The sequence below is a fragment of the Pan paniscus genome, chromosome 1 (assembly GCF_029289425.2).
Source record: "Pan paniscus chromosome 1, NHGRI_mPanPan1-v2.0_pri, whole genome shotgun sequence".
Taxonomy (NCBI): Eukaryota; Metazoa; Chordata; class Mammalia; order Primates; family Hominidae; genus Pan; species Pan paniscus.
Genome location: NC_073249.2, coordinates 63574295 through 63590245, shown reverse-complemented (window position 1 = coordinate 63590245; position 15951 = coordinate 63574295). Strand labels below are relative to the sequence as shown.

At 36.8% G+C, this 15951-nt stretch overlaps 1 protein-coding gene across 4 annotated transcripts in view; it reads left to right on the top strand.

The window, feature by feature from the left end:
• The window catches only part of HMCN1 (hemicentin 1), a 462896-nt gene that overhangs the window by 402369 nt on the left and 44576 nt on the right, over positions 1-15951 (top strand). For 3 of the 4 annotated variants that reach the window (XM_003815598.5, XM_063598296.1, XM_063598297.1), the window contains 9 exons: positions 331-521; positions 2154-2235; positions 6462-6731; positions 7292-7462; positions 7596-7766; positions 13933-14103; positions 14293-14463; positions 15158-15328; positions 15508-15678. In XM_003815598.5, the coding sequence (XP_003815646.4) occupies positions 331-521; positions 2154-2235; positions 6462-6731; positions 7292-7462; positions 7596-7766; positions 13933-14103; positions 14293-14463; positions 15158-15328; positions 15508-15678 (1569 nt within the window). Of the gene's footprint in view, positions 1-330; positions 522-2153; positions 2236-6461; positions 6732-7291; positions 7463-7595; positions 7767-13932; positions 14104-14292; positions 14480-15157; positions 15329-15507; positions 15679-15951 lie in introns of those variants that run through there. The other variant, XM_063598300.1, reaches the window with a different exon arrangement.

Here is a 15951-nt window from a genome sequence, read left to right as displayed (position 1 = left end):
TTATAGTAATAAAATATAACTTCAAGTTTTTAATCCACTCAGTCCTATTTCACAGATGTACAAATTCATGAGAAAAAAATTATGAACATTCAACTCAAAAGTAGATAAGAAGAGATCATTTCACACACAGTGGAATCATCCCCTTAGAATATTGAAATTGACAAAATTATCTGGTGATTTAGCATGAAGAGTTGATTCTGGAAATTTCATGAGGTTTTAAGGTGGCTTTACTCCCCTCTTTACTAAATTATTTTTCCAAATAGGTCAAAGATCACAAAGAAATTATCAGCACTTACTTTTACTTTGTACCTGTCTTATGTTGTTTTCCAGAACCTCCAGTCTTCAAAGGTGATTATCCTTCTAACTGGATTGAACCACTTGGTGGGAATGCAATCCTGAATTGTGAGGTGAAAGGAGACCCCACCCCAACCATCCAGTGGAACAGAAAGGGAGTGGATATTGAAATTAGCCACAGAATCCGGCAACTGGGCAATGGCTCCCTGGCCATCTATGGCACTGTTGTAAGTCACACCAGAATGATTGATGCACCTTTAAACCCCCACAGCCAATACCCCTCTGTGAGTGCCATAGATAAGAAACATTTCTCTTACATTCCTATTTAAATCATAAAATCTGAATCAAATAACTCCTTTTAAAAACTGAAACAAGGATTGAAATAGATATTTTAGCCCTTTCAAATAAGTGCAGTGAGATAATGTGGCTGCCTTGTTCCTTATCATTGACTTACTAATTAACATTTGGAGATAACTTTCTCAGATCTGTTTTAGGACAAGGAAATTGAAGAATTACAAACACAGTTACATATAAATTATAGAGTAGATTTCATAGTAAGCTGATAACTATATTAGGCCTTTCCAAAGTTCAGTAATTCAGAAAATGAGTGGTGCTTTGGTTTATTATTCTAATTTTGGGGTCAAATTACCCCAAAGTGAAATATTTTATCCAAAAGTGTCTCAACTAGAATACACATTAATTTGTTAAATCACATTTGGTGAGACCACTTATGTGCTGTCATTAAGTAATTGAAATAATTAAAATATACTATCTAATTACCCAATCCAGTGGACCAGTCTTAGTCTTTTAGTCTCATTGATTTTACTTCAACATTAGATATCATTTGTTGATTGTTCCTTCTGTTATGAAATTATTTCTACTTTATGTGCCATAATAATAATATGGCTCAGCCTTCTTCATTACCACTTTTCCCTTTTCCTCTATTACTATTTCTGAAGTCCTTGGTACTTCTAATACCAATGTTAATACTAATTTTTTTCATCATGCAATTTAAAATTCCTAAAACTGTAGTATCTCCAATGCTGAAACTCTTCCAAGTTCCATTTCCAGCTGTTGACTAGGAACTTCCATTTGGATAATACACCGAAACCTCAAATTAAACATCTAAACCAACATTTATTTTTCCTTCTCCCAATCTACTACCTGCAAATCAGTTCCCCTTTATTGACTTACTGTTTGTTAAGGAGACCTGAATTCTTCCATTCACAAGACCTTCAGCGAAATCTGTGCCTCTAGTCACCAAATTGAAATTTATTTAGTGCAGTCCTACATAAATTTACACACAGAGACACATACATATATGTATATAATGTGACCTACAATCTGTGATTTATTAGTATAAGTAAATTAGTTTTTCACTTTCTCTCCTAAATTTCAAACGCTCTAGACAAAGGTCCAGCTGAATGTAGTTTTAATAATCCCCATTAGAAAGGACTCAGTATTTGTTAATTTGTCCTGATTATTTTAATGCTTTTTAAGATATCTGTAAGTATAGCATTAGTATTTTTCTTTAGTAAGATAATTCCAGATAGATGATCATAAAATAATGTAATTTTTGCTTTGGTTTCTTACCAGCTAGTATTCCTGGAGATCAATGATAGGCTATTTTGAGAAAGTTTAGGCTTGGAATTTGTTTTCTCCCTTCCCCCTCCTCTTTCTCTTCCTCCTCCTCCCTCCTTTAAATCTATTTAAGAGGTTAGACATATGTAGGTTTTCTTATTTCCATTAAAATTCCTTCTCAAAAATGAAATTTCAAATAAACTAGCATCATGGTGAAAAAAGTGATTGCCCTGCTCTGTAGGCTCATATTTTTGTAAAAACGCTGCTTATTTCCATAGAATGAAGATGCCGGTGACTATACATGTGTAGCTACCAATGAAGCTGGGGTGGTGGAGCGCAGCATGAGTCTGACTCTGCAAAGTAAGTTGCTTAATGAAACTAATTAAACACTTGATTTAGGAAATATTACCTAATAAAGAGTATTTATTTTCTTTAACTCTATAGCAAGTTCATTAGTGGTAGCTCTCAGTGTGTCTAATTTAGTTTTCTGCTGCTGATGGAGCAGTTGTCATCAAACATAAATCTGATAACACACAGATACTTTTCTCTATTTTATCTAACATATATAGTATAAGATTGCAATTGATTGGTGGCAGAGCTTTTTTTTTATTATATTTTATGTTTTAGGGTACATGTGCACAACATGCAGGTTAGTTACATATGTATACATGTGCCATGTTGGTGTGCTGCACCCATTAACTCGTCATTTAACATTAGATATATCTCCAAATGCTATACCTCCCCCCACCCCCCACAACAGGCCCTGGTGTGTGATGTTCCCCTTCCTGTGTCCATGTTCTCATTGTTCAGTTCCCACCTATGAGTGAGAACATGCGGTGTTTGGGTTTTTCTCCTTGCGATAGTTTGCTGAGAATGATGGTTTCCAGCTTCATCCATGTCCCTACAAAGGACATGAACTCATCGTTTTTTATAGCTGCATAGTATTCCATGGTGTATATGTGCCACGTTTTCTTAATCCAGTCTATCATTGTTGGACATTTGGGTTGGTTCCAAGTTTTGAATACTAGTTCAACCATTGTGGAAGTCAGTGTGGTGACTCCTGGGGATCTAGAACTAGAAATACCATTTAACCCAGCAATCCCATTACTGGGTATATACCCAAAAGATTTATAATCTTTTTAATTACAACATATTCAATGGAGTGCCCCTTCTTACAATTCACCACAGTTATTTCAACATGCTTAAAAAGATTGCCATTTATGGCACTTTAAGATACTTATTAAAAATAAAGACTAATGTAAAGGAGCTCAAAAGTGCTCCAGCTTGATGGCTGTCATCTTTCATGAAATAACTAAACATTCTGGGTGAGATTCTCATGCTCATCAGGAAGCCCTTCAGTAAGAGTCATCGGAAAACAGAGCATCCATAATTGGATAAACATAAAATAATCCAATGACCCACTGGAGAGTTTACAGAACCACTTAAGGGGCTGACCCAAAGACAATGTCATTGGGTTGAGAATTTAAGCAAGTCAAGTCATTTTGTGACTAGGCTCAGTATTTAACAGGGTGAGTTTACATTTTCTTCATCACTATTGAGAGATGCTCTAGATTAGTTAGCTGTTTGCCAAACTATATAATTCTGTAAGACTCAAATAGATGGATAGACATTTAATAAGTATCTAATACAATGTTTCACTAAAGAACATATCTATCAAATGATAACATGGGATGTCATTAGGAAAAAATAGTTCTATGTTCAAACAAATCTGAGAAAAATGAATTAAACAGAGTTCTTTTATTTATTAAATATATAAAGAACAGTTACTATGTGCTCAGCCCTTCTTAGGCATACCAAATTTCTTTACTGCAGATTTTCCAGAAATGTTAATATGTTGGTGTGAATTATGGCTCAACAAGGAGAGAATATAATATGCCACATTTTCCAAATAAATGTTGAGTGAACGTAGGTAGGACACTACACAATCCACTGACCCAGTTTAAAAAAAGCTACATTAGAGCAGCTCATCTGCACATATTGACAATAAATTCATTTTAGTAAGTGAGGCATATTAAATAGTCAAAAATATAATTTGGTTCAAATTAGGATTAAAGTACCAGAAGCGATATTTTTATTTAAAGTGTTCATATTTATTATGTGAATGATGAAATTAATTCAATTGAAGTATGTACATATGGAATTTTATTGTATTAATTTATAGCTTTATATGCAATTGGGAATGTTCAAGTATGGTATCTAAATTAAGGTTCTGAGTTTATTTGATAATTTAGCCATTTTAATACGAGCAGACAAGCTTATTTAGTCATGTTGTCACTTAGTGTTGAGGGATAAACCTGAGGTATTTACTTTATGCAGCAACAGTTTATTGAATACATAATGTAATCAGGAAACTAGGAGAGAAATAAAAGCACTGGTCCTGAAAGTTTCTAGAGTGAGGTTAATATAAACATTAGTTAGAAGGCATTGTGTAGGGTGATGAGCATAAGTCAGAGTAATGCTTTATGTGACACTTGCTAAGAGAGTCAAACCTCACATGAAGGAATTACTTTTTTAAAAGACAACATGTCACGGATACCTTTGCAGAAAAAAACTAACATATTAATATTACAACAAAACACATTTTTGTTCTATTTTTGTCTTATTTGTATTCTATTTATTCTAGATACACTTCTCAGTCTAAAATATGCAGCCACCACCTTGAATTATCTATTACCTCTCACTGAACAAATCATTCTGCCTTTCAGTTCAATGTCACTAAAACACTGCTCTCATCCCATCATGCTCCTTCTCAAGAATGTATATGCTGCCCCCTTTGCTTTCTTATTTAAATGAAAACCTTTCTTATTTTAGTATTTGAACCAATGTTCACAACCCTGTATGCTGTTACTCTTCAGGGTGAACCATCCTTTCTATTCTGTTCATTGTCTTGAAAAAGAAAAAGAACTAACTCCATCTCCATGTTGTGTCTTTCTCTCCAAGTGTTCTCCCCTCTCCTCTCTGTTCAAATAATCTTACTTATTTTTGAAGATCCAGTTCAACTCTTCTTCCCAATGAAGTCTGTCATATTCTATCATCTGTCTTGGCACTGTAGACCAATATAGACGTAAACATTCTGCCGGCAGTTGCATGCAGTTCCTTTTACAATCTTTCCAAGGACTTTACTTCAGCCATTGTCATTCACTATAGACACTGTTAATATCTCCCTCCTTCCTTTTTGGTTACCAGAATACCATTTTTGTCCTGATTTTCTTCCTACCTCAGTGATTCGTTCTGAGTATCTTTATAAGCTTGTCTTCTGTCCATCTCTTAAATAATGCTGTTGCAATGATTTCTGTCTTTGGCCCTCTTCTCATTTTAGACTCTCTTCTGAAGCAATCTTATTCACTATGAAAGACTCACACATATATATTTCTTGCTCATCTTTATTCTGAGCTCTAGATATGAATATCCCTGTCATGTAGACATCGCTATATGAATGTCTTAGAGATACCTCAAGTTCAACAGTCCTAAATGGATGCAAATTATCATTCCTTACTCCCTATCCACAAATCTGTTCTTCCTGTTGTGTGCTATTGCATTGCCCAAATATACCATATTGTCCAAATCAAAACCCTGTAGTCATGAGTTCTTCCCTTTAACCCATACCAATCCGTAACAAAGTTCTATCATTTCTACTTTCTTAATAATTCTTGGATATGTCTTCCTTTTCCCCTCCATTTCCAGTGGCATGCTTTTGTTTGATCTATTATTACTATGGTTTATGCTCCCATATTACTACACGTTAGTTCCATAGGTATGCTATAGCACAAGTCTGTCTTATCAGTGGACTGTGAGCTCCTTGAGACTAGAAAGAATATCTTTTCTCTATATGCTCTCAGCATCCACCACAATGCCTGGCAAATAGCAGGCTTTCAGTACATGTTTATTGAATAAATGATGGCCAGTGGTAAAAGAACGAGTTAATTAGCCAGGCGTGGTGGCGGGTGCCTGTAATCCCAGCTACTCAGGAGGCTGAGGCCGGAGAATTGCTTGAACCCTGGAGGGAGATGTTGCAGTGAGCCGAGATCGTGCCACTGCACTCCAGCCTGGGTGACAAAGGGAGACTCTGGCTCAAAAAAAAAAGAATGAGTTAATGACTCTTTACCTCAAAAATGATCAAAAGAAAAAAGTGAATGTTCACCATATAAAACACAGACAAAAATAATAGTAACTAAGAGCACTGTGTGCTTACCTTGTTCAAAAGTTGTAGTCACATCCTCTTGTTGAGTCTAACAGGAATCCTCTGAATTAGGCACCATTTTTAAGGACATGGGGCTCAGAGAGGTAGTAAGGAGCAGACACAGAATTTGAATCCAGGAAACATGACTCTAGAGCCCATGCTCTAGGCTAATCTCAGGAATTTTAAATTTTTGACATTTACTAAATAAAAAAGAATTATGAAAATTGTATTAATGGCAATTATAATCTATAATCTTAGTTGGGAAGCAACAGTGTTTTATAAACAAATCAATCACTTTTTTCAAAATAGTGTTGCCGTATAATACATGATAAAAAAAATGCTGGAACTCCACAAAAACTGAGACACTATGTGCTTTTTTCCGTAGGTCCTCCTATTATCACTCTTGAGCCAGTGGAAACTGTTATTAATGCTGGTGGCAAAATCATATTGAATTGTCAGGCAACTGGAGAGCCTCAACCAACCATTACATGGTCCCGTCAAGGGCACTCTATTTCCTGGGATGACCGGGTTAACGTGTTGTCCAACAACTCATTATATATTGCTGATGCTCAGAAAGAAGATACCTCTGAATTTGAATGTGTTGCTCGAAACTTAATGGGTTCTGTCCTTGTCAGAGTGCCAGTCATAGTCCAGGGTGAGTGTGATCAGAGGAATATTCATAGTAAACAGTACCTGGGGTGACTCAAATCATGGAAATTATTAAGCACTTTAGTCCAAGTCTCCTGTCACCTTAACATACTTTTAGATGATGGGGAGAGGACAAAATCATCAAAATTTACAGATTGAAGGGCCTAAACCAACACAGATTAGAGCTTTAAAATGCCAAGGTTTTAATTTAAAATCCCAAACTAGATTTTTGATTCACAACTAAATCTATTCTTAGAAATCAGTGTATATGTTTTGCTGCAAAGAATGACTTATGTCCAAAAGGTGAACAGTTTGTAAACTTGTTGGTCTCTAACTCTTCCAGCAGCCATGTGCAAGTGAGTGAGGATTCGATCTGAGAAGAAACTTTGGCTAACTGAAGTTCTTCTCTCTCTCTTGGATTTTAATTTTCCTTAAAGGAGAGCTTCCATAAGCTATTTCTCAGCAACTATATATTTAGCTCTGTAACCCGTGCATATCTTAAATGAAATCTCCTTTACAATGTTTTATTTGCAAAAGCTTAGACAAAGTACAATGTTTTATTTGCAGTTCATGGTGGATTTTCCCAGTGGTCTGCATGGAGAGCCTGCAGTGTCACCTGTGGAAAAGGCATCCAAAAGAGGAGTCGTCTGTGCAACCAGCCCCTTCCAGCCAATGGTGGGAAGCCCTGCCAAGGTTCAGATTTGGAAATGCGAAACTGTCAAAATAAGCCTTGTCCAGGTACACCTCCTTATTTAACTGATAGGCATGTGTTTAATAGACCTTCATTTCTGTCTTCTACCTATGGATTGCCCCAGTGTAAGTATTCCCAATTGAAATATACCTGATGGTGTAATGGTTCACCTTTGTATAGTGGATGGTAGCTGGTCGGAATGGAGTCTTTGGGAAGAATGCACAAGGAGCTGTGGACGCGGCAACCGAACCAGGACCAGGACTTGCAATAATCCATCAGTTCAGCATGGTGGGCGGCCATGTGAAGGGAATGCTGTGGAAATAATTATGTGCAACATTAGGCCTTGCCCAGGTGAGAAACCACCAATAATGCTAAGATAAACAAAACTTTTCTATCTTAACTCCTATGAAAGAATTACATTTGCCTTTTCTTCTTCATTGTAAAAAGATGTTATGGCCTCTACCCTTAAGAATATGTTCATTCACTATATTCTTAGTTCTCTTTCATGGATAAACTTGTAAAGGTATGGCATTCATTGATGTTAAGCAAAATACCTGCTTTAATTGAACTTGAAGAAAGGGTCCAAACTGGAGTGTATTTCTCAATCATGTAAAGAAAACATAAGTATTTACAAGGTCATAAAGTAACATCTAATCCAGCCATCCATTTCGAGGTGAGATAAATGAACCCTAGAGAGGTTAAAGACTTGCCCAGAAACACACAACTGGTGAGGGGTAAATACGAATCGCTGTCATTCACTAAATACTTGCCACATAATAGGAACCATGCTAGGTGCTTTATATTGTTAATATTGTGTATTGTTATTGATTTTGTGTTTTAGCACTCTTTCCAATTAAAGTGACAAATCAAACAAGTCCAAGTAGAAAATTTTCAGGTATAATTGAATCCAAGGATTTGGACAGTGCTTTTACTAGCATGTTTTCCATCTCTCATATCTACTTTCCTCTCTTTGGCTTTATTCTCTATTAAACTCTTTCCATGTGGTGGAAACAATGGCTGCTGACAGCTACTGGCTCACAGGGGCCTTATAATCTAAGTGAGGCCTCAGAGAAAAAGAGTTCCCTTGTCTCTCAGAATTCATATCAGTCTCTGGAAAGGAACCCTGTTTGCTTTTGTTCAGGTCACATGTTTACCCCTGAACTCAAGTGAGTCCAAGAGAAGGGTATTTTAATAGCCATCTTGGGTGAACTGTCTACCTAGTGTAAAGAGTGTTGAGAAAGAAATCATGCAAAGTAGAGGAGCTGTTCATTTATTCATTCATTCATCCAACAAATATTTTCTGAGCACTTACTTTGTCATCAAGACACTGTTCTAGTTGCTAGAGTTAAAATAATAAACAATATCTTTCCAGTTTTTATCAACATACCCAAAAAACTCAGAGACTTGAAATGATGGAGTACAACTTGGAGAGATATCTTAGCTGGAATGATCAGAAAAAGAAATAACGGACAAACCAAAAAGGGACAGGTATTCACTACATTGGGTATTGCATCATATTGTGCAGATGAGGAAAGATTTAGAAAATAATGTGCAGTAATTCACTAAGGATAGACAGCTAATAAAAAATGAATCAAAGTTTTGAACTCAGGTTGATCTAATTATGAAGCTTATTTAAATTGTAGGTATCTGGATTTGCAATTCGGAACTTTGATTACATTACAAAAACGAAGTACTGTCCTGACATCTTAAAATAAACGAGAAGCCATTTATTTTAGTCTTAAAGAATTTAAAAGCTGGTTGTAATAACATTATGTTCTAAATTTAAAAGAGCAGGAAATACTTGATTGAGCAATTTTGTGTAATTTGTCATCTATAAACTAAATGATATTTGTAAATATCCTAAAATAAAAGCCAGTTTTTTCTTTTCATGTTGAGTAACTATTCGCCTACTACTGTCTGTTTGGTTACTTACTGTTGTTTTGTTCACTATTCTATTGGCTTGTTTTTTTTTTTTTTTAAAGGCTTTCTCTAGTTATTTCCCCCAGTCCCTAAACCAACTGAATTTAGCTATTGTTTGAGCATAATATCGGTGGTGTCCTAGAGCCATTCAATGAAAGCATGTATTTCTTCCCAATAAGAGCATGTATGAAAATTTAGTGATGCCACATTGGTAGGTAAATATCAGCTGTAGTAGGAGTATCTATATCACAAAAATTAGCGATGCTACAAGTTTTCCTCCTCACCCCTAGAGAGCTGGTTGTTAAATATTTCTCAGCTCACCACTGCAAAATCGGCAGCCAGCCTAAGACAGCATTTCTCATCCAGGAAGTATGTGAAAATCTCGGGGGCAGAAGATACTTGGCTTTAGTACAATTCATTTCTAACAATGTTGAACTTAAAAAAGAGTTGCAAGAAGAGTACAGATAATTTCTATGTAACACTATCTAGGTGAAATTTTGTGTATTTCCTGAAACAAGGACATTCTCTTTCATGAACATAGTACAGTGATCAAAATTGGGAAATTTAACATTGATACTACTATTATCTAATTTCATTATCTAATCTTGTTATCTAATCCACAGGCCATGTTTGGATTTTGCCAGTTGTCCCAGTAATATCTTTATAACTCTTTTTCTCCCATTTCAAGATCCGATCCACGATCACACTTGTACTTATTTGTTGTGTCCCTTTAGTCTCTTTTAATTGGAAAATTTTCTCAGTCTCTTTTTCTTTCATGAACTTGATATTTTTTAATATACAGGCCAAGTATTTTAGAGAAGACAATTCAATTTGGATTTGTCTAACATCTCCTCATGATTACATGTAGGTTTTGCATTTTGGCAGGAACACCACAGAAATGATTTTGTGTCCTTCTCCATGCATCGTTTCAAAAGGCACATAATGTCAGTTTGTCCCATACTGGTGGTGTTAACTTTCTTCACTTGTTTAAGGTAGTGTCTGTCATTGTATAGTTACTATTTTTACTTCTATTATTAATAAGTATTTTGTAGGGAAACTTAGAGTCTCTATAAACATCTTATCAACCTTTCACCCACTAGTTTTAGCATCCATTTCTGATTTCTGCTTGAATCAGTTATTACTATGATTTTTGCAAAATAGCTATTTTCTAACTCCATCATTATCTTCCATATCTATTACTGACCTCTGTCAAGAACTTTCTCATTTCTTTACTTTGTGATTTATATCAATCAGGACTCAGGTATTATTCAATGGTTTATCACAGTGGAACCTAACCTTTTTGGCACCAGGGACTGGTTTTGTGGAAGACAATTTTTCTACAGATCGAGGGTTGGGGGGATGGCTTCAGGATGACTCAAGCACATTACATTTATTGTAGATTTTATATATAATGAAATAATTATATAACTCACCATAATGTAGACTCAGTGGAAGCCCTGAGCATGTTTTCCTGCAACTAGAAGGTCCTTTCTGGCATTGATGGGGGACAGTGACAGATCATCAGGCATTAGATTCTCATAAGGAGCACACAACATAGATCCCTCGCATGCACAGTTCACAATAGGGTTCACACTCCTATGAGAATCTAATGCCACTGCTGATCTGACAGGAGACGGAGTTCGTGGTAATGTTAGCAATGGGGAGTAGCTGTAAATACAGATGAAGCTTTGCTCGCTTGCCAAGCGATCCGTGGCCCACGGGATTGAGGACCCCTGGTTTATCATACACTGTCATTATTTATCATCATGTTCACATTATCCTAGAATAGGTTAGTGGAGGCAGGCTTGTCTGGGCTGGCTTCAGTGTTGAGATGTCCTCATGATTCTTTGAGTACTTCCTTACTTTCTGGTGCAAATAGTTATTTCAAACTTATTTTGTACTTTCCCTGCCCCAGTTAGAAGAGTGTTTTTAAACTGCAAATCTTTTTTAAGATTGATATCTTCGGTGATGGCCTGTCCTGACAATTGAGAATCATTGTCATTAAAATACATATATAGCTACAGATTAAAGAATGACCATTTTTTCAAGTGTCTGTCTGAAAACTGTTGAGAACTTTGAGCAAAGCCATCATAGCTCCTAGCTTACACTTATGTAGGATTTACTATGTGTCCTGTACTGTTCCTAGCACTTTTCTTCTACGAACTCATTACTGCTCACCTCAACTCTAATAAATTATCTTTTATTATTTGCATATTGCAGATGATGAAACTAGGCACACAGCAGCCAAGTGACTTGTCAGGATTGCATGGCCTGTAAGGGCAGAATAGTTATTCAAGCCCAGAGTGTCTGCCTGGAGACCCATTCCTAGCATTGTGCTCCTCTACCCTGCCATAATTAAAACTGCAACATAGTGTAACAAATTCAGTTATAATATTTTGCATGTTTCTTACCTACTAATCCCTCTGTAGTTTTTTAATATTTTAACTTTCATTTTAGTTTCAGAGGTATATGTTCAGGTTTAGTTATATAGGTAAACTTATGACTCAGGGGTTTGATGTACAGATTGTTTTGTCACCTGGATACTAAGCATAGTATCCAAATGTATTTTTCTAAACCTCTTCCTCCTTCCACCCTCCTTCCTCAAGTAGGCCCCAGTGTTTGTTGTTCCCCTCTTTCTGTCCATGTGTTCTCATTATTTAGCTCCCATTTATAAGTGAGAACATGCAGTATTTGGTTTTCTGTTCCTGAGTTAGTTAGTTTGCTAAGGATACTGGCCTCTAGTTCCATCCCTGTTCCTGCAAAGGATGGGGCCTCATTCTTTTTTATGGCTGCATAGTATTCCATGGTATGTATGGTACCACATTTTCTTTATCCAGTCTACTGTTGTTGGGTGTTTTGGTTGCTTCTGTCTTTACTATTGTAAATAGTGCTTAATGAACACACAGGTGCATATGTCTTTATGTAGAACAATTTATATTGCTCTGGGCATATACCCAATAGTGGGATTGCAGGGTCAAATGGTAGTTGTGTTTTTAGTTCTTGTTTTTTTGCATCATCTAGATAGCATGATGTTTTATGCCAACTCCAGTTTATATTATCCTTTTTTCTTGCTATCATTCCATTCTTATAAAAGAAACACTTGAACTCTACAACATTTTGTATCTTGAAGTCCAATTCTAGTTAGGATTTTCCATATTGATTAAAAAATAAAAATAAAAAAGTCTTTAGCTGAAAACCTGTATTTATATGTAGTAGAAATGACACAGAAATGAATAAATGTTACCCAATTGTTAACCCTCCAATTAAAAATGCATCTATATTAAATGGCATTATATTGTAAGAGGCTGAGGCTTTTGTTAACCAACAGCCTTGAAAATAAAATGTATTAAAATAATTGGAACTTCAGAATTTTTGAAATCATACAGTCAATATTTGAGGGCTATGAGCATCCACAGCCTGAATTAATACAGAAGTAGTTTTGAATATCTGCCATATATTTAAAGGCTTTCTTCTTTCCTCTGAGGTTTAGCCAAATACTTTTTAGTGCAAATTCTTGTTGGCTAAAATAGATTTGTGTGACTATGTTTTTGTCTACAAAGCACAAGGATAATTAGTCAACTCAGTCAGAAACCCATTAACTATAAGAAACTATAACATGCATTTAAAAATATTTTTCTAACCAAAGCAGACAAATGATAATTTCATTACATGGTTTTCAACTTGTTCTGGAGAATATTTACACTCAGCCTTTGAGGCTCTTATTTCTGCTCATATTTTGATTAAACCAGGTGACCAAAAGATGTACTTTATGAGCTCCATATCTAGCAAGTTCCCTGAAAACAAAAATATGACCTGGTATTCACTTGTATATAAGGAAAGCCATAATGTTGAATCTCAGCCCAGGTACCTGGTAAAACATAAGGTTGTTTCATTCTTGTGGTCCAATGATGTAATGTGTTAGTTCCCAAAGGAAGGCCTTAATATCACTCCTTGGAAACTACTAGTCAGCTTTTTATGTTGTTTAGGAAGCAGGTTAGTATGTTATTCAGAACTTTAATTCATGAACACATGTAATGGAAAAAGTTTTCCAAAGAATTACAGCTGTGCAAATCATGTTGTTGAAAGATCCAAGTACATATGTAGATATGAAGCTGAATCAGGCTTAAGGATGTGGTCTTGCTGTCTAGGGTCCAAATTATCTTTGTGGAAATATTTGTATTGTCTATAACCACATCTCAATCTGTTATACAGCCTTGTTCCCAAGCTCCCAGTTATTTTCACTTTCTCCAGAGCAAAGAACACAGACAAATACTTAGCTAAGGGCTTAAACACTCAGACTGTATTTATATATGGTAGTTTGAGTAAATTTAATTGTAATAAAATAGCTCCTTTGGGTGATTTTAAACATTTATCTTGGCATCAGGTAAGCCTTCTGAATTTCCCTATAGACACAAATTCCTCTGAAAATCTAACCAGAAGGAGAAAGATCAACATTTGTTATGTTTCATTTGGTTCAGTTTCAATTCTCTTAGATTGGGGGCTAATTATCTCATTACTGAGTAAATTTATTTATATAATTTTGGCTTTAAACAAGCACGGTTCTGTGACTTGAAACTGTCTTTTGGGGTGTTTGCAGTTCATGGAGCATGGAGCGCTTGGCAGCCTTGGGGAACATGCAGCGAAAGTTGTGGGAAAGGTACTCAGACAAGAGCAAGACTTTGTAATAACCCACCACCAGCGTTTGGTGGGTCCTACTGTGGTGGAGCAGAAACACAGATGCAAGTTTGCAATGAAAGACATTGTCCAAGTAAGAGAAATACACTGTTTATACCTTAATAAATTAACATCTACCTATCTTATCTAGGTAGTATGTCAACAAGAATCTATCCCATTCTAACTGTGCCCACAGGAACATCTCTCAAACTAACAATGCCCAGAGTGTAACACGATGGTTCCTAGGTAGTAAGAAAGCATGTACCTTTTTCCCTTATTCCAGTTCATGGCAAGTGGGCGACTTGGGCCAGTTGGAGTGCCTGTTCTGTGTCATGTGGAGGAGGTGCCAGACAGAGAACAAGGGACTGCTCCGACCCTGTGCCCCAGTATGGAGGAAGGAAATGCGAAGGGAGTGATGTCCAGAGTGATTTTTGCAATAGTGACCCTTGCCCAAGTGAGTGTTGGAAATAGTGAGTCAACATTATACTTTCATAAAGTTTCATTATGACTGTAATTCCTTAAAGTTGCAATACTCTGTTACTTGGTTCTTCAACCTTTGGTTTAGGATGTCAGAATGTTGTAAGGTTGCTGTCATGTCTGTATAATACCCTAGATGTCTTCGATTCATAGGGGCAGGAGCTGTGTCCTATTTCACTTGCTCTATATAGGACTAGCCCCAGAGTATAAGAATGAGAGCACCCCTGCATGCTAACTCTTCATGATGCTTACAGTTCTTTTATGAAGGCAAGCAGGCAGCTCTCTGCCTTAGTGCAGTCATCAACCTGGATTTTTAGACCCTTGCAGCAACTTGATATCTGGAAATCTGAGTTACATTGTATCCTGAAGTTTACAGCCTTGGCTTATCAAAAGCAGAGATCCTGTCTCATTTATACCCTCCAGCTCCTGTAATATTTTAAGACTCAACAAATGTATGTTAAATTGAATCACACAAATACAGGAATGCATACTCAGTTTCTAGTAAAAACCGAAGCTAAACTATCTTCCTTTGGAAGTTGCCTATTTATAGACTTGTATGTTTTGTTTTAGGTGCTGAGACTTTTTTTTTTATACTTTTTGGATGAATGTCATTGTTGACCACTTCTCATTTTAGGGGCTCTGTTTTCATCTCAGATTATTCTGTCTTGTAGCCCATGGTAACTGGAGTCCTTGGAGTGGCTGGGGAACATGCAGCCGGACGTGTAACGGAGGGCAGATGCGGCGGTACCGCACATGTGATAACCCTCCTCCCTCCAATGGGGGAAGAGCTTGTGGGGGACCAGACTCCCAGATCCAGAGGTGCAACACTGACATGTGTCCTGGTGAGCCTCTTGATTTCTGGCAGTTGAATAAGTAAAGCGTTTCATTTAGTGCTCATTGTAGCAGGCCTATTGCTTCAGACCTTAAAATGAAAGTTGTATAGGCAGGGGCACCCCAAGTATAGATTTTGAAGATTTTGAAGCCAATTTCTTAACAGTGACCATTCCATTCTTGTTCACAGTGGATGGAAGTTGGGGAAGCTGGCATAGTTGGAGCCAGTGCTCTGCCTCCTGTGGAGGAGGTGAAAAGACTCGGAAGCGGCTGTGCGACCATCCTGTGCCAATTAAAGGTGGCCGTCCCTGTCCCGGAGACACTACTCAGGTGACCAGGTGCAATGTACAAGCATGTCCAGGTAAGCAACTAAATTGGACTTTGGTAGCACATTTACAGCCTTTGTGCAAATTAGAGAAAGGTGTCACAAATTACAAAACAATGCCAACCCTGAGAGGAGGAATTAGAAAAAAAAAAAAAAGTGCTTTCTTGCTCCTAATTGGTACAGTTCTGTATCAGTCCAAGGCTGGGTTCTAGCCTCTGCTTTCTCCCTTCCAGGCTTCCTGGTAAAAGGATATAGTCCTGGCATTCACAGGAAAAAGGGTGAGGCAGAGTGGGGAAAAATGGGCTGAGA